The sequence below is a fragment of the Xyrauchen texanus genome, chromosome 38, assembly GCF_025860055.1.
Source record: "Xyrauchen texanus isolate HMW12.3.18 chromosome 38, RBS_HiC_50CHRs, whole genome shotgun sequence".
NCBI lineage: Eukaryota > Metazoa > Chordata > Actinopteri > Cypriniformes > Catostomidae > Xyrauchen > Xyrauchen texanus.
The window spans coordinates 1,241,596-1,260,104 of record NC_068313.1 but is presented as its reverse complement, the minus strand read 5'-3'; the positions used below and the strand labels follow the sequence as shown (position 1 = coordinate 1,260,104).

At 38.8% G+C, this 18,509-nt stretch overlaps 1 protein-coding gene across 1 annotated transcript; it reads left to right on the top strand.

Annotated features, from left to right (window-relative positions):
• The first annotated feature begins 267 nt into the window (after positions 1–267).
• mlf1 (myeloid leukemia factor 1) lies at positions 268–18,265 on the top strand. The gene is made up of 7 exons (XM_052109719.1): positions 268–368; positions 2,188–2,365; positions 14,981–15,058; positions 16,083–16,211; positions 16,753–16,912; positions 17,139–17,265; positions 17,442–18,265. The coding sequence occupies exons 1-7, from the start codon at positions 322–324 to the stop codon at positions 17,518–17,520; spliced, it is 798 nt and encodes a 265-aa protein (XP_051965679.1). The 5' UTR covers positions 268–321; the 3' UTR covers positions 17,521–18,265.
• The last annotated feature ends 244 nt before the right edge of the window (positions 18,266–18,509 follow it).

The following is an 18,509-nucleotide window of genomic DNA, read 5'->3' as shown; positions in this document are numbered from 1 at the left end:
TGCTTTAATGCTGCACTAATGCTTTGATTGTTACACTAATATACAATAATAACGTTTCCTGGATCATGAGATTACAGTTCTGTAAACGTGAGGGAATATATATCTGGATGCTTCTAGAGGCTCAAAAAGAAACCGCGTTGACATGACAACACATACACAACACTGCGATAATGAGAGAGGCGGGGCGAAGCCTCCAGACTACAGCCAATCAAACCTCACATAACACGTCACGTGTTCACAGTCTCCGCCTCCTGTCCTTGTGACGTATATGGAGTTTCGATAGTAACTGTGAGCGCGTCCTTGATCTGTTCAGCGATCATCATGTTCAACAATCTCCTCACGCAGTTTGAAGAAGACCCGTTCTTCTCGTAAGTCTCACAGGGACGTTTATAACAACGCGGGTGCAGTTTTTTTATTTGTTTAAAATTGTGTGCACATTACATAAATTTTTATGTTATTTTTAAAATGCATCATATAAGCAATTTTGTTAATGCACTGTAGTCATGATTTAAAACGTTAATATTATATTATATATTCATATTTAATATGAGATTATTTTGCTTTGGCTTAAAATGTATGTGTGAGTGTGTGTGTGTGTGTGTGTGTGTGTGTGTGTGTGTGTGTGTGTGTGTGTGTGTGTGAGTGTGTGTGTGTGTGTGTGTGTGTGTGTGTGTGTGTGTGTGTGTGTGTGTGTGTGTGTGAGTGTGAGTGTGTGTGTGTGTATGAGTGTGTGTGTGTGTGTGTGTGAGCGTGTATTTATCACTTTGTGGGGACCAAATGTCCCCATAAGGATAGTAAAACCCGAAATGTTTGACCTTGTGGGGACATTTTGTCGGTCCCCATGAGGAAAACAGCTTATAAATCATACTAAGTTATGTTTTTTGAAAATGTAAAAATGCAGAAAGTTTTCTGTGAGGGTTAGGTTTAGGGGTAGGGTTAGGTTTAGGGGATAGAATATAAAGTTTGTACAGTATAAAAACCATTATGTCTATGGAAAGTCCCCATAAAACATGGAAACACAACATGTGTGTGTGTGTGTGTGTGTGTGTGTGTGTGTGTGTGTGTGTGTGTGTGTGTGTGTGTGTGTGTATTCTATATATACTTTATTTTCTATTAAATTTTTATTTATTTATTTTACTTTTTATGTATTTTTGTATTGTTGCCTTGTTGCCGTTTTGTATTGTTGTGCGCTGGAAGCTTCTGTCACCAAGACAAATTCCTTGTATGTGTAATCATACTAGACTATAAAGCTGATTCTGATTCTGAAATGCACTTTTTTTCTAAGGCTGGTATCTAACCCTGTTTTGCCATCTTGATGTTTACATGAACCTTTATTAGTTTGTTATATATACGACAAATCCCATTGACATATATATAACGCCTCTTTCATGCATGAGTAAAAGTGATTTCATCTGTGATTTTATCCATGCAGCTGGCAGCAGTGTTATTAGTGAACTATGTAACATAGAGACATGCTGCTCAGTGGATTTACAGTGTGAGCTGCTTATATTTCTGTATGACAACATTTACTCTTATAAATATTGTGTAATGAAGGGTCTTTTTCTTCTTTCTGTTCCAAAATAGCTCATCAAGGTAAGATCTTCTCAATGTTCTCAATGCACGATGAAGTCACCACTAACTTTTGCTACATGAGGCAGATTTGACATCCAGTGACCAACACAATACTAAAACTTTTTATCTTACAAAATAACAAAAATGTCTAGTATTACCATGAACTGCACAGACCTAACAAAATGCAAAGTTATTGGCTGTAAGTCCACCTTTATTTTATATAGTCTGGCTGGTATTTCTTTGTAGTTTTTTCAAAACAGCCTGACCATGTTGACATCTGTCGAAGTCAATAAGCTTCTACCAAATGACGTGGTGTGATGAATTTACACCATACTGTAGAGTTTGATTGAACGCACATCCTCTGATGTCAACAGCAAAAAGATATGTGAGGTGTTTTCTTCTCCATTTTAATGGTTGATAAATTGATTTATATTGACATCCTAACAACGCACGATTACATGTTTTATTGTGATGTATTATTTGCATGTACCATTGTTTCCCCCCCCCTGCTATTTTCATCCCAGTCAGAACTGCGACCCATTTTTGGGTAATGATAAATATGACAATAATATAAACATGATTTATGTAATATTAGTTTATTTTCTGCTCTTTCAGTGATCCGTTCCAGGTGCATCATGAGCACATGCAGCAGATGAGGAGGTGTTTCTCTGACCCCTTCAGTCACGGCTTCATGCCCAGCATTACAGATGGCAGACAGAGAGGTCACAGGGGTCATGGGGGTCACAGGGGGGAGGGTCAGCCTAAAACGAGCACAACCCTTCGCAATGACAGAGTGAGTGTTTGTTTTTTAGTTTGTGTTTCTTCACATAATTCATGACATGAGTCTTCATTCCCAACCCATTTTACTCATAATTTGACATATTTGAGAGTGAAACTGAGTATTCATTGAGTGAAAATGCTGACAGGACTTGATTTTATCCATTAGAAATTGATTGGATGGTGAAAAATGGTCTTTGTATGACGTGTGGATGAAAAATAAGAGGGCAAGGCGGAGTAAGTGATTACATTTTGATGAAAGATTATTAAGGCAAATATCTATTTTTTCCACTGGAATAGCGTGCACTGATGAATCACTCACAATAAGACCAGAAACTCACATGAGGAAAGTAAATTGTGGATTCACACACAAATGGGGCCACAGAAATATTTACCCACAGTTATTTTTGTTTCAGATTATTTATCGCTGTTAATCTCTTTGAGCTCAGTATAGATTACACACTTGGCTACTAAAGCTGGTGCTTCTCATTCTAGATTCTCATGACTGTCATAGTGAAGATACTGCAGTCCAGATCCGCACGCACACACACACACGCACGCAAGGTTATGATTGGCAGTGTATAATACAGCTACAGAAGTGTCGTTCTGCAGTGGAGGTGACCGCTGACCCTCAACACTACAGATCTTTTATTTGATGCTGTATTTTTAAAAAACAAGGATGCTTTGTTCCACTGACACACTTCTGACACTCTCATACAGAAAGCATTAAAGTAAAATAGAATAATTGTAGATAGTTCTTCAAGAATAGTGAACAATATTAGTGATAAATTGGGAATTCTCATAGAGCTGGATTAGGTTTGCCACTCTGACCACACTGAGAAAAATCATTTATTTATTTATTGTTTTCCATTAAAAATATCAAAACTTTATTAAAACAAGACCCATTTCTTAAAAACATACTTTTTTCTTATCATTGGCAAATGTTTTTGCTTTCTTTCTTTTTGTTTTAAACATAAATCCCATAATAATATGTTGTGATTTCTGTAAATACAAGTCTTAGAGCTTTATTTTTGTGAGCGCTAAGCACAACATTATGTGCAACAACAGTGCACTACATCTTGAAAATGTTTGTGCCAGCGCAAAGTGCAAGTGGGCATGTGTGGGTGTACATGCGCATACTGTGGGTGTATTGTATGTTAATGAAGTGCAAAGTACAATTTGCCATTTTCCTGTGAAATTGATCAGTGCACTAAGACATTTCAAAAGCACGTTTGTTTTCAGTGCAAAGTTTAAACTCAGTTCCTACATTTGCAGTTTGGAGATTCCACCAGCAGGTGGTAATCAAGTCAAGTGAAGTCATATTTATTTGTATAGTTCTTTTCACAACACACATCGTTTCAAAACAGCTTTACAGAAAATCATACATTAACAGAAAACTGTAATATCTATAATGTCTTTGAGGTAATAAAGTTCATATAAATATAGTGGAACATAAATGATGTCCCTGACAATCAGAGTTGTAGCCGTTTTCTGAAACAAAAATTTATGAAATGTGTGTTAAACTATCTATAGGCCATGGCTTTCTTTTAATGATTGTTATGTTTATATAAAAATATATATATATTTAAGCAAATATTTATCACACTCACAATTGTGCTATATGGCCCTACATCAGCACTGCTGTGATTCAGCGGCAGGTCGAGTGCTGTAGGTAATTACAGAAGTGCTGATTTAGGGTCATATAGTATGATTGCAAGTGTGATATTACTTATATACAACAGTTCAATGAACAAATAAATGTAATGAAAAACTGAGTACGGTCATAAAAAAGCATTTGTGCATGGAACTACTTTATTACACGACGGATCAGAATCTGCCGTTGCTGGTTCAAAACAAATGATTCATCCAAGCCTTCATTAGTAATTCAAAAATGTCACTTCAGAAATAGTATCACGGCTTGTGTTGTTTCTAACAAGTTATTGGATAAACAAGGAGGGGTGTGTTTGTGTGTGTGTGTGTGTGTGTGTGAGAGAGAGACAGAGAGAGAGAGAGAGAGAGAGAGAGAGAGAGAGAGAGAGAGAAATGCACAGAGTGTGTGTGATCACCTGTTGCCACACCCAAGCAGAGATGCTGTCAGCTTTCTGAAGATCAGCTTTCTCAGTGGAAAAATAGCACCCAAGCGGGGTATTTATCCCTATTTAGTGGTAGCTGGTGCGCAAGAGTCGATCACTATAGTCCAATGTGGAAACTCAGATAAGAGGTAAGCACCTTGTGTTCTGTAATTAATCAGTATGTTGTGTCTCTCAGCTGTGATGAGCCGTAATGCTGAAGTTGTTCATTTAAAGCCGTTTCTTAACTATTCTATTTCTTAGCTTTATTTTAGTAGTGTAGTAGTAATATGAGCGATCACGAAGAGCTGTTGTATGTAAACAATGACGGATTCACTTCATACCACCAACTGGCTCATATTACACTCAAAAAGGATCTTTTTGGCACCACCTGCTGGCTAACATATGTAATGTCAAAAATAAAATACATGTAAAAAAAAGACAAACAGTATCTCTTAACACATCTGCACTGCTCTTAAACTTTAGTTTAGAACATCATGAACACAAGCGGAGTGATGCACACAGTGAAGCCTCCGAGTGATGATGGTGTCAGACTATCAGTGCTCATGGAACATCTCTCGTCCAATCAGATTCGAGGACCAGAACTAACTGTTATATATATATATATATATATATATATATATATATATATATATATATATATATATAATTTGTGTTGGTATTTTTCTACCTGTAGTATGATTTTTATGGCCACTTTGTTATTTTAATTATATTTTCATTTCTTTTGAATATTATTTGAATTTAGAAATATTTTTGGTTGAATTTTTTGTGTCTTGATAATTTAATGAACTTTTTAAATATCAAAATCAACTAGTTGAAGGAAAGTGTGTGTGGATACAATCACTGTTAATACTAGCCAAGATTTGTGTCTGTATGGAAATTATTAATAATACTTACAATCTCTATAATTTAATGGACCGGACATCAAAATTCACATTTTCCATGAGTATAAAAGGAACGTAAATTTGCATTTCTAATCTTCTAATTCTCTGCGTTCAGTTCGTTTACTCTACCAACTTCGTCTGAATGTGATTATCTTTGTTTATATTGCTGGTGCGTGAGGCAATGGACTTTAATAGGATGCAGATGGTGCAATAACCACATAAGAACCTCAGAATTAAATTGCACATTAAAGCCCATTAGCGCTTTCCGTGCAATATTTCTCCAAGCCCAATTGCGCCTAGACTTAATACCAAAACTCCATGGTCATGCCCACCGACGTTGCCCATATCACTTCAGATAGGAACAAAATATTAAATTTTACGCAGCTCATCAGTTAACAGTGACCAATGTCAAGCTGCAAAAATGCCAAACATCATAACAGTCTCATAAAATGCCATACAACTTGTATGCTGTATTCCAGCAAGCCTTCTGAAGTCATATTTAAAGAACAATTAATTAATCTTCCCCTTCAGAGCAGCTTTAAATCTCATTCTCTATTCCACATATTCAAACCCATGTATCGTGACTGGCTACAACACACATGTGGAATCTGGAGTGATGGGTCCACTGGGCATTTTTCTTTTCTGAATCAAACCGCAAATGAGATTTGAGAGAGGGCAACATTTTCAGCGAACTGCGACATTTGGATCTGTTTCTCACACCAAGCTAATGATTGAAAGCTGGTTGACGTTCTTCTGAAAGCAGTGTGCTGGCTGTTTTCTAACAGCGTGTCAGCAGTTCTAGAGTTTCACAATGAGCAGCTGGTTGATTTGGCAGCTCAAATCGCTAAATTTAGAGTTTGTGTCTGCCTGTAATCCCCATCCTGCTCCCTGTGCTCAGTATGTTTATCCCTGCTAATTACTCTCATCTGATGCCAACCTCCTCACTGCTAGGCGAGGGGCAGTACCGCATTCTCACCCTCAGGTCAGGGCTGGATAGTTGAATGTGCTTTGGGTTCTGTGGAGATTGGGAATTGATGGCACAGTCTGTATGCTGGCAAGCACTGGAGGGCACTCCAGGATTTTACTAATTGATCTAGTTTTTGCAGTTAGCTAAGAGAATATTAAGGTGTAGTATGCTAGTAGTAGTAGGGTAAATAGTGAGTAGAGTAGATAGTAAGGATTTACATTTCACATTTCATGATCACATTGCTTTATGGTTGCTGACTTCACCTTTATGGTGAACAGTATGACCAAAATCTTATACCAATGTAAGAGTCATTTTTAAGGCTGTTGATTTGTTGGTTTAATGCCTTCATATAGTGCGATTAGTTATTTAAAAAATTATGTGTTAATAAACTAATGCAACTAATCATGCCCCCTGGCTGTATGTATATTTTGTAATAAGAGTAATCAGTGGAACATCAATTCAGCTTGACTAGACATCTTCTTGTTTTTGCGAGTTGCAGTCAGCTATGGCGAAGTCAGCTCAACTCCAGCTGTACAGACAACAAACAAAATAAGTAAAGGTGCCTCACAAATCACACATATGCAGCAATAATATAATGCATTTGCATGATCTGAATTATTATATTTAGAATTATTTTGATTATGATTTATTGAATAATCTGTAGAAAGGCGATGACTCATGTGCAGAATTAGAATTGGCTTTATTTAAATGTAAAAAATAAAAATAAATCACAAAAACACAAAGAAAAACAACCTGTAGGGGAGGAACAAAGTTCCAAAAACCGGAAGGAACTTAGACTACGTCTACATTAATCCGGATACATTTGAAACCAGCGATTTCCTTCCAAAACGCTCTCCGTCCACACTAAAGTTTTCAAGCATTTTCCAAAAGTTGCTCGTCCACACTGAAACGTATGAAAATGCTTAAATCGTGTTACTGCGCATGCGGAAAATCCCTGCTGCATGTACGGTCTGAAACACAATTGTCCACATGTTCCGTCGCCGGACACCAAATCCAAGTAAACTTCCCTTCGCCTTTGAAGGAATGCAATGTGAAGGTTGTACAAAGTAACATTTATTTTTAACAACGCTATTAAAGTAAGTATCAGTTACAACAGAACCACTATAACATGGGCCTCCATCTTGATTGTTTTGGTTGGATAGATCACATGACTGCGTCACATGACAACAAATACATAATTATTTTCAGATATATCCATTTTCGCAGTCCACACTACAATGTGAAAAGGTGACGGGGCCTAGACGTGAGACAGGAGAGCACATGGTAAACAAAACCTGGCAGAAGCCATATGCTCACACTAAACACAAATGACAAGACAGAAGAGCACATGGCGAAGGAACACAATCATAAGCCATGTGCTCAAACAAATAACACAGCACACAAGACTGACTGAAGAGTGCATGGCAAGAGAACCGAACCTGAAGTCATGCGCTCACAAAGACGAGGCATGGAGCATGAGTATCCGGATCCCGGCGCCAGAAGCAAAACCAAATGGAAAGGTATTAATGGAAAGGAGGAGGCGAGAACCGGCTTGAGAATATAAATAATAGTTTAATGAAGAACTTATCCAAAAAGACAAACACACAAATGTGTCAGACAGCTGTCCGTAAATCTCTGTCTCTGTCCCACTGCAGTCTCCAGTCGGCCTTTATCCCTCTCTGAGGCTTGATTAGCCTGATTAGGGGCCGGGTGTGTAGAATCATGACCCAGCCCCGCCCTCCGCCCTGCCTCATTCCTCCCTTGTTCTCTCAGGCCAGGGAGCCCGTGGAATAACCTACAACCCCCCCCCCCCCTTCCCTTGGGAGGGGCGTGCCTTCCGTACTGTCTGCTGGCCGGTCATCCCCGTCTACGTGGATGAGGGAGGGGACAAGTGGAGGGAAACCAAAAACATTTTGGCACCTAAACACTGTAATGCTGATCGTGCCAAATTAGCAAAACATTTTTGCCAACACAGAGCGGCAGTGGGAGAGAGAGAGAAAAAAAAACACTTACCGTTTCTCTGATATGCCTTAGCTTGGTCCCCGGCCACTCCTCCACCCTCTAGCAGACAACAAGCAGTCCTCCGGCCCCTGGTGGACAAAACGCCTGCCGTGTTTTTGGTGGATGGTAGGGGTCTCCCCTGCCCCTGGCAGTGGTAACTGCTCCAGGTGGTTGGTTGGGAGCCCCTCCTCCCCTCGCACTCGGCGGCCATTCCTCCTCTTCCAGGTGGCCGGGCTCCTCCGGCGGATGGCCGTGGCTGCTCCGTTCGGGTGGATGGAAGCAGTGAGAACTCCACTACGGCGCATTCCTCCTCTTTCCCAGATTTTGGCACCAGTGTAAAGGGATTAATGGAAAGGAGGAGGCGAGAACTGGCTTGAGAATATAAATAATAGTTTAATGAAGAACTTAACCAAAAAGACAAACACACAAAGGTGTCAGACAGCTGTCGGTAAAACACTCTCTCTCTCCCACTGTAGTCTCCAGTCGACCTTTATCCCTCTCTGAGGCTTGATTAGCCTGATTAGGTGCCAGGTTAGTGGAATCACGATCCCGCCCACCCTCCGCCCTGCCACACCAACTGTAAAGACTGTCTCTTTGTTTTGAGTAACCCATCCAGCCCGACACAGCAACACTGAGTCAGCCAATGGCATGAGTTGGGGGTGGGACGGTTTGTTTGATCAACAGAAGACAAGGGACGTATTCATATTTTATATTCTGACACTACACACGTCAGCTTTAAATACATTTGAAAGTGAAAAGTACTTAATCTCATTTGATTATTTTCTTTTTTTATTTAGATTTTGATGGATGCAAACCAAACATAAGATTATTCATAACAAATGAATGATAAGTCTGCAAAAGCATGTTTTTATTAACTACACGTTATGCTGCGCATTATCTGACCATTGATAAAAAACAAAACTCTCAAAACAGTAAAACTAATATTATAGTCTAAATTGTGATTGGATTAGCTTGTGATTAAAGCTGAGTTAATAGCTGATATGTCACACCTGTGACCTCACATCAACTGAATTCTATATAAATGCGGTAAGTTGGGATGTTGCTCGGCAACCATAAACAACTAAACTCTGCTTCACATTGAGCCTAACAAACACTTAATAACAAGTTTATCATCCACTCTGTATTTTACATTACTCTGTTTCTTCACTCTCACCAGCCCTGGCCAATGATACTTGTTCTAATATACTGTTTCTACTTCAGTATACACAGTATCGCTTTTGGTTGATAACTTCACATGGCTCTATGTAAAATATTTCTACACTCTTGGTAACATCGCATACCAGCTTATGTCATATGTATGGTTTAATAACAGCCAGTGTCTGTCTAGTAATCTGAGAACTGTTTTTCTATGTTAAGATCGCGTCCGGAGCCTTGCCAGAGTTCTGATTATTCTCAGAAGTGACTGCTCTTCCGAGAGCTGTCCTGTGCGACTCATTCGCTGAAATCAACAGTGTTCTCCCCAGCGAGACTATTGAAACATCTCTCTATCCAGAAAGAGACACAAGACCTGCAATCTGAGAGCTGGTGCTCTGATGGCATGAGCATAAATGGGTCTTGACCTCAGGACTGTGTCTTCCAAACACAGTCCACCAAAAATAGTGCTCACTTAAAAATAGCCTCCTGCGGCAAGCAGATAAGGGTGCTGTGCTCTCCAGTGCTGTCTTTGAGGAGTGTTGATGGTTTGACATGAGCTCCTGACTCAGTGCTGTAGAGTAACACAAGCCGCTTCTCCATTATTAGTCCTGATAACCAGAGGTGACAGATACCAATTCTGGAGTTATTCGGAGCTCTCACTTTTATCAATGGGGACTTCTAGAAAGTAATGTCTCTTTAAGATATTTGTCTCACTCAGCACACCCTTTGAACTCGTGACTCCAGGGGAGATAGTCAGCATCAATACTCGCTGAGCTACCCAGACCCCTAAGTGCAGATTTTAGCACAGCAAAATAAACACGATAATCTAAGAAACAAGAACACAAACATTACAACATAAAAAGGACAAGAACAGACCAAAACAATGAAAACACAAGGACTTAAATAGACAAAAGGGCTTTTTACACTTGAAATCATATTTGCGGTTTCGATAACAATGATTGGACGAACACAGCTCGTGACGGACACGCAACCTCTCAATGGAGCTGCTCTGCTCTTCTGTGCAAATGTCACCAAACAATTCATCTCTGTTTGTATTTCATCTTCTGAAATATGCCACATAAACACGGAATACTGTCACTTCATCACGGCCGTTATCGTGATTGCCACCACTGTTCGACACTTTGCCAGATTCCCTCAGACAGAGAACATAAAGAGCTTGTGAAAGTCTCAGCGACTGTAAAAAGTGCATGAATATATAATGAGGTAAGTACTGAGACTTTATATAATTGGTTGTCTGTTGCTAAACAACTTTCTGAAATGTTAATTTCACACTGCACACCTTTGGCACCGCAACACAGGGTTAACACTGCAAATGCGGTGCTAACACTGCTCTGGAACAGGGTTTTATAACTGGGTAAAAAGCGGTGCTAACCCTCTTTCAAAATTACAACTGTGAAACATTGCTTTACCCGGAGTTAAATGCGGGGTATAGAATGAATATAACCCGGGGTTACGCACAGGGTGAAAAGCCATTCTAGGTAACATGGTAAACAAGCAATCATGGAGAATACAGTGAACAGAGACAACAAGAGAACTAGACAAGCATTTCAAAATAAGAGTCATAACATAAAACATTACCAGCACCCCTTACTGGCCACTAGGGAGGTCTCACATGTTAAAGAGCCCCCCATTTAATGTGCGGTTCCTGGCACCCAAAAAAGAACTTGCAGGGGTGGGCAAACAAGCAGGAGACCAAGGACAGCCCAGAGACCAGGGTGCAGCCAGCAGACGGTTCGAGCATGGGAGATCCGGCGGACAGCCAGGAGACCACTGGAGAACCGGCGGACGGCCGGGAAACCACTGGAGAACCAGTGGATGGCCAGGAGACCACTGTAGAAAAGGCGGATGGCCAGGAGACCAGGGTGGAACAGGCGTGGTAGCAGGAGATCACTGAAGATCTGGTGGAAGGCCAGGACACCACTGGAGAACCGGTGGATGGCTAGGAGTCCAGGTTGAACCAGGAGGAAGGCCAAGAGACCACGGACAGCCTGGATACCAGGGTGAACCAAGCAGCAGCAAGGAAATGAGAGATGGATTCAGAGGACAAGGTCCAGGTGGTCGGGGACTCAAAGGAGCACCAATTTCATCCTTACATGAATGGAAAACTCTCTCCTAAGGGATGTTAAAATATTCCCTTTATGTGAGTTCTCCCATCTCTGGCAAGTGCACATTGTTAAAAAATTACACCAATTCAATACATAGATTTTAAATGTGAGTGCTCCCAGTTTGACTGGCTCAGTAAAACCAGAAAGTGTGCAGAACACTCCTACAGTGGAAGCCCTGCCCAGTAAAGTTTCACAAAAGCTTCTGCTAGATCCATGGATTTTGAGAGATGAGACGAAATAACGGATCTAAGTGCAGATTTTACAGTATCATTAATATGTGCAATTAAATAATATTTTCACACCTTTTGCATTGTTTTGAAATTATGACCAAAAAGATTTTTCTCAGGTCATAAAATCCTGTTATAGACCATTTCAAGGACTGTTCATTGATGATTTCAATTGACGTCATTGTTCCATGAACATTTCCTGCTTGTCATTACAGAGACTATTTAGCAGAGACGGCCCACTTCCATTATAATAAATGGCAGAAATTCAAATGCCCAACAGCAGCAAAGGTAGAAGGATGTCCTGCCTTACAAATAAAAGAGCCAATCAGCTTTTAGATACAGAAATAACATGTCAATCAACTCAAGAACACGCAGTTTTTTATCATAATCTGAGTTAAAGACACAATTTATTATACCAGTTGTGACGGAACAACATGCCCATCCCACCTCTCATGGGGCTCGTGTGATCCCACTGAAGAGCCTCATCACTGCTGCCTTTCAACACCGAGGGCTTCTCTGTTTGGGAGACAAGTCTCTACCTGCTGGCATCTTCGCAGGTCCAGGAACGGAGCGAGGAGGAGTTATGCGTCGCTGGACCCGCACTCAGGATGCCGGGCCGCTATTCCCCTCAAGTGCCGAGCTGCCACACCAGGCGCCTCGGACCAAGGAGGTGAGTGCTTTGCGGCCGCCGGGACTCTGCCCACTATCACCTGGACCATCCTGTCTTCATTACTCTTCCTTCACATAGAAATGTCCACTGCGAAGGTGCCAGATTCCCCTTTGTTTTGGACACTAACTTTCCCCTTTGGACACTTTATTCCCCCTATTCTGTTGTTTATTATTTTAAATAAATGCCTATCCGAGGCCTGACGCCCTGTATCTGCCACACAGTGTTTTCAGATTTTACTGCTGATTTGAAATATGTTCTTTTATCGTAATCTTGACCAACCATTTTGGAGATTTCTGTCTTTCCCCATTCAAGTAGACTGGAGCGGCACTTTCATGATGCTTGTTTACATAGAAAAATAGCTACCCAAACTGTCCATGTACGTTTCAAAGACAGCTACCGAGTGGACTGACTTACCTTGAAAAAGAGACGTTGTTGAAAGGCTCCGGAAATACGTCTGGACCGTTCTAATTTCTTTGTTTTTTTTTACATTCTTGAAATGATCTATAGAAGAATATTAGTCATGTCGGATTAAAATATATAAAGTGTACATTCAGCACTTTGTTTTGGTGATTTCACCATTTCCATACAGAATAACAGGGTTTGTAAAGGGTGCTTTAAGTTCTTGAATTTGGCTTTTTCAAATTTAAGTCCTGGAAAACCCTTGACAATAGCAATTTTATCAAGAGGTGCTTAAAAAGTTCTTGAATTATAGAAAATCTTACAATACGTTGCTTAAATCATTTAATGAAATGTATTTATTTATTTTTGTAAAAACACGACGACAGACCACAAGACCACTGCTGAAGCAGCACGTAGACGGCGCTGTCACGTGATACCAGTTACTTTAGGCTGCGCTGTTCAGAATGGGCCAATCACAATGCAGTGTTTTTAAATATATATATATATTATAGATACTGCTGTTGCGGATTTAATAAGTATGCAACTATCAGTTTTAATTACAATTTACTCTCCAGAGTGAAAACATTATATGAGAAGTAAAACGTTTTGAATGATTTGAGTGCAGATCAATGGAGGATTGAGTTTTGAGAGTCGTCTAGCGCCCCCTCCTGTAAAGAAAGCTTTTGTCTCACAAAATAGATCATTTCTGACAACATCTGGGTCAATATCAAAACATTTTGACAAACATGGCCCTTGACTTTTCTAGCAAAGCTAATAAAATATATATAATTGAATAATCTAATCTTTAATGATATGAAATGAATCCAGTAAAAGCATTAGTGCAAGGCCAAACAAGTGGGCAAAAAAGCAAAACAAAATGATTATTAATAATATAAAAATAATGTTTGTCCCTTGTTTTCATGTTGTTGGTTTATCAATGTTAAAACTTTTTTTTAATGTATAAGTTATTCACATTTGAATTCATGTTTTCACACACAAGTATTTGGTGTTGAACCCCATTGAACCCTCGTTAGTGTTCACTTGCTTCGTTCAGTGAATCAGAATGAAATGATAAATGAAATCCTTTATGAATAAAAATGAATGTCGACATGTTACAAAATATTCACTGTCAGCGTTTATAGGCAAAAACTGAACTGAATTGAAAAATGCAATATTTTGTCAAATGTTTTTGAGAATGACCCATTTGCAGTTTGGGTCAGTTCTTCACATAAATCTGCTGTGGGACTTTAGAAAACATGAATCATATGAGACTTCTGTTTTATGGGAGCACATCGATTTCATCATGAATGAACCAAGAATTGATACTGTGAGAATATGAAGTTAAACATTCATATACAAATAAATGAACTGAATGCTTGAAATATCTTTATTTAAAATGAACAAAAATCATTTGTTTTAATGGCATCTCGAGCATAGTCCTTGAAAACAAATGTGCTTCATCTGAACCCTGGATTAAACCCATTTTATTCACAGTGCTTTTATAAATTCAAATTGATTTGAAACAATGTTAACAAATGGAATCTTATTGTAAAGTGTGACAAAAAATGTTTTGACTTGGAATCGTTTATCACAATGGAATTTATCACTTCTGCCTCATTTTTAGCTGACATCATCAAGACTTCTTATTTTTCAACCATCTGTTGTTGAGAGACACTTCAGTTCACTGCAGATAAAATCAAATCCTGCTCTTCGTTTTCTGTTCTTATTAAATATCCTGTTTCACATTGAGTTTAAGGAGTCACTCTGATGTCCTGTTGCCCTCATAGTAAACATCTCAGCATCACTGTGAGGATGCGTGCTCTTTTGTGAGAGTCCCTGACATGTAATCTGAGGTTTATAGTTGTCTCTGTGGGTGCTGTGCAGGGATGTTCTGGTGAACAGATGTTTCACCGTGTAGCTGTTATTGTGTTTTAACACAACTGGAACAATGTCTGTTTTATCATTTCAAAGATTTGTGGATTAATTATCTTTTACAGTTCTTCTTCATTTCCTTTGAATGGATGTTGTTGAATCTGTGTTGATTCTAGATGATACGTCACATGTACCTGTATCTAAAGGTTTGTTTTCTGTGTATGTGATGAATATCTACAGGAGCTGGATTTCTTCAGCAATCCTTTCTCTATGATAGACAACATGAGGAACAGAATGAAGGAGATGCACAGTAATGTTGTGAGTCTGATTTAAAGACTAAAGTCTGTAAAATAAATAGCATAGTTTACAAGCAAATCAGTAAACCAGAAACACATGTCATCATGTCCATTCAATAAACTGACAGAATTGTGATAAATGTGTGCATAAAATAACTTTCACAAAAAGTTAATCTCAGTCGACAGCATTTGTGTCATAATGTTGATTACCACAAACATTAATTTGGTCTCGTTCCTCCTTTTCTTTAATAAAAGCACAAATGTGTGTTCCAGTGAGACACTTCCAATGGAAGTCAATGGGGTTTAATCTGTAAACATTCAAATACTGATTCAAAAGTATAGACACAAGACATAAACAATATGTGTGTTAACATGATTTTACTGTCATTAAATCACTCACTGACCACATCTGTGTGAAACTATTTTACAACTTCATCACCATGATGATATAATGTCAACAAACCCTAAAATAACTAATCATTTAAACAACTTTACAGCTCAAATAATACACAAGTTTAACAGAACAATTCATACAAGTGTTTTAATTAAATTATAATCTTCACACACTGTCTTTACACCTCCAGAAATAAACCCCATTGACTTCCATTGGAAGTGTCTCACTGGAACACACATTTGTGCTTTTATTAAAGAAAAGGAGGAACGAGTCCACATTAATGTTTGTGATAATAAATATAATGACACAAATGCTGTCGACTGAGATTAACTTGCGTTGAACCCGGAATATTCATTAAACACATTCCCTGATAAATAATGTTTATGGTGTGACTGTCCAGCCGTTGTTGGAATGTTACATATAACTATGATACACTCAGAGAAAGTGTTTATCCTATTTTTGAGATTTACGCATTTCAATTTCATGACATAATTCGATTAAATTGAAAAGAGTCATCTTTAACTTAATGTAATTCATTAAACTAAAATGTATTCAAGTATTTGTCCTTAATTTTGTTGTTAAAATTGAAATGTGTAATTCTTTTGAGCGTAAGATTGCACATAAACACAGACAGTTGCTCTGCTGGTTTCAGGAGAACATGGCGTCAGACTCCAACAGTCACTCCTTTTCCTCCTCTGCTGTCGTGACGTACTCGAAAGTTGGAAATGAGCCGGCAAAAGTGTTCCAGGCGTCGTCACAAACCCGCTGTGCTCCTGGAGGAGTGAGTACTGCTGACTGCATGAACACATGTCCCAAAGAAAGACAATTAATCCCATTTGATTTTGCTTTAAGAAAGCCTACTTTTCAGACCACATTTGTTTGCATTGTGTCCTCATATTCATGGCAATTCAACACATTTCACCCTAAACTATCACAATTAAAACTAAAAATCTCATTTTCATTACTGCAATGTGTTCAGATGTTTGACTGTTGAGGGATTTTTGTCATTCTCATTACTGTCACCTTAACTATATTACAGTAAAATAATAAAGAGTTATGTTTGTTTAAATAAGCAGAAATGACAGTCAGTGAAGTGAATGCTACCGTGATGTATAAAGACTTTACAATGTAAATAATACATCAAATCTTAAGGCTTATTTTCTTTAATGCAATATATATATATATATATAGTCTTTTTGGGGTGAAATATGTGCTGGATGTGTTCTTGACAGGTGCCATGAGATTCACTCAACTCCTTTTTATAACGATTAACGGTTCATTTATCCCGCTAACCTTGTATGATGTATGTGTGTGTGTGTTAGATCAAGGAGATGAGGAAATCTCTGCAGGACTCTGAGAGTGGACTACAGAAGATGTCCATCGCTCATCATATTCAGGACAGAGGACACGTGATAGAGAGGAAAGAGAACAGAAAGACCGGAGAGAGAGAACTCAACCAGGACTTCCAGAACATGGATGAAAGTGAGTCTGTCATTTCAGCAGTCAAAACAGACATTAATAGGAATTGCACAATTATTTGACTGTGGCTCATTTCCTGAACACATGAGGCGCCACGACAACAACGTTTAATCACTTTCACACAAATCACGAGTTCACATACACAGACAACTATTGAAGAAAAACGATTCTGTTCAATTCATCGATTCTCATCATTATAACTTATGCCGTTGGCTCCATGTTTTGTCAGCGGAGGCGCAGTCATTTGATGAGGAGTGGCAGAGGGAACTGTCCAGATTCCAGGTTTCTGCTCCCATTCTCCGTCTGGAGGCCCCGAGACATCGATCGGCCATCAGCGCTCCACCGCAGACACACAGGTCACTTACACACAACACCGTGTCTGAGGACACACGCTATAAATAACTGAACTATACTGATACACACATAACCATATGTCAAAGATCACCTGAGAGATCACATTAGAGATATTAACATCTGTGCAGTTGAGTGCGAGAGTCGGTTCATGGTTATTTCTGTGCTTTTGTGTTCACAGAGATATTAAAGCAGCAGCAGGAAAAGACACACATTGTAACCAAGTCAACATCGAAGGCTCCGGTGTAAAGAAACAATAAAACACACGTGTGCATTGCTGTAGTTTTTATAGTGTGACTTCTCTTTCTCAGATACATCATTTGATTTCTTTTCTCTGGGAGACATTTCAGTATGAATGTGTGTGGAAGCTCTCTTTTTCTCAGTTCTTTCTCTCTCATTCTGTCTTTTCTTTTTTTCTACGCCTACATTAGGATGAAATAAAGCGACATGGATGATGACACTAGTCTAATGCACTTACTGATATTGTCAATGTGTTATTATACAGAAATCATCACTTATGTGCTGTAAAGATAACAGACTTTTCTATAAATGTTGCTTCACTCTTCACTGTCTTGCTTTTCAGGAGGTAAATGATATGTAACTAGTATGTATGTTTGATATTAATCATAGTTAATCATATTAATGAGTTAACTTGGGCAAATAATAAACTCTTTACTGGTCTTTGAACTTGTCTCAATAGTGTCGATTCAGCAAGAAAATCAATTTAAAATGACTTTGATTATGTGAACTGTGACAGACAGTAGAAGAAGAAAAAACATGTCCAGGTCACTTTTCACCCCAACATTTCATGAGATTCACCGCACTTGTATTGAACCCGGAATATTCCTTTAAGAAGAATGACAATTTATATGAAAATGAATCATCAGACAGATGTCTTAATCACAAGAGCCCTAGATTTGATTCTGTTTGTTCTGATGTTTTTGGATGTCAGGGTACCCAAAATCAGGCAATAAAAGATTTTCCAGACTGACACTCTTGAAAAGTCCACAATCATTTCCAGTATTGATCAAAAATGGATTTGAAAATATACTATAGCTTTTATTGCATTTCACCACAGAAGCTGGCATGGCGTTAAATCACAAACAAGCATAACATTTTCCAGGTCTAGCAGCATTTCTCTTGTGACTATACAGATTTCTAGTGGTGTGCCGCTGCAGAAATAGCTCTTAATCCAGTAAACATGATCTGGCAGTTGTTCCTCCGTTATAAGTGACATAAATCTGGATTT

Excerpts from the sequence above, each read along its gene's own strand:
- mlf1 (XM_052109719.1), top strand. The coding sequence starts at position 322 with ATGTTCAACAATCTCCTCACGCAGTTTGAAGAAGACCCGTTCTTCTC. Across the intron at positions 369-2,187 it reads GAAGAAGACCCGTTCTTCTC|TGATCCGTTCCAGGTGCATC; the intron begins GTAAGTCTCACA and ends CTGCTCTTTCAG. Across the intron at positions 15,059-16,082 it reads AGGAGATGCACAGTAATGTT|GAGAACATGGCGTCAGACTC; the intron begins GTGAGTCTGATT and ends TGCTGGTTTCAG.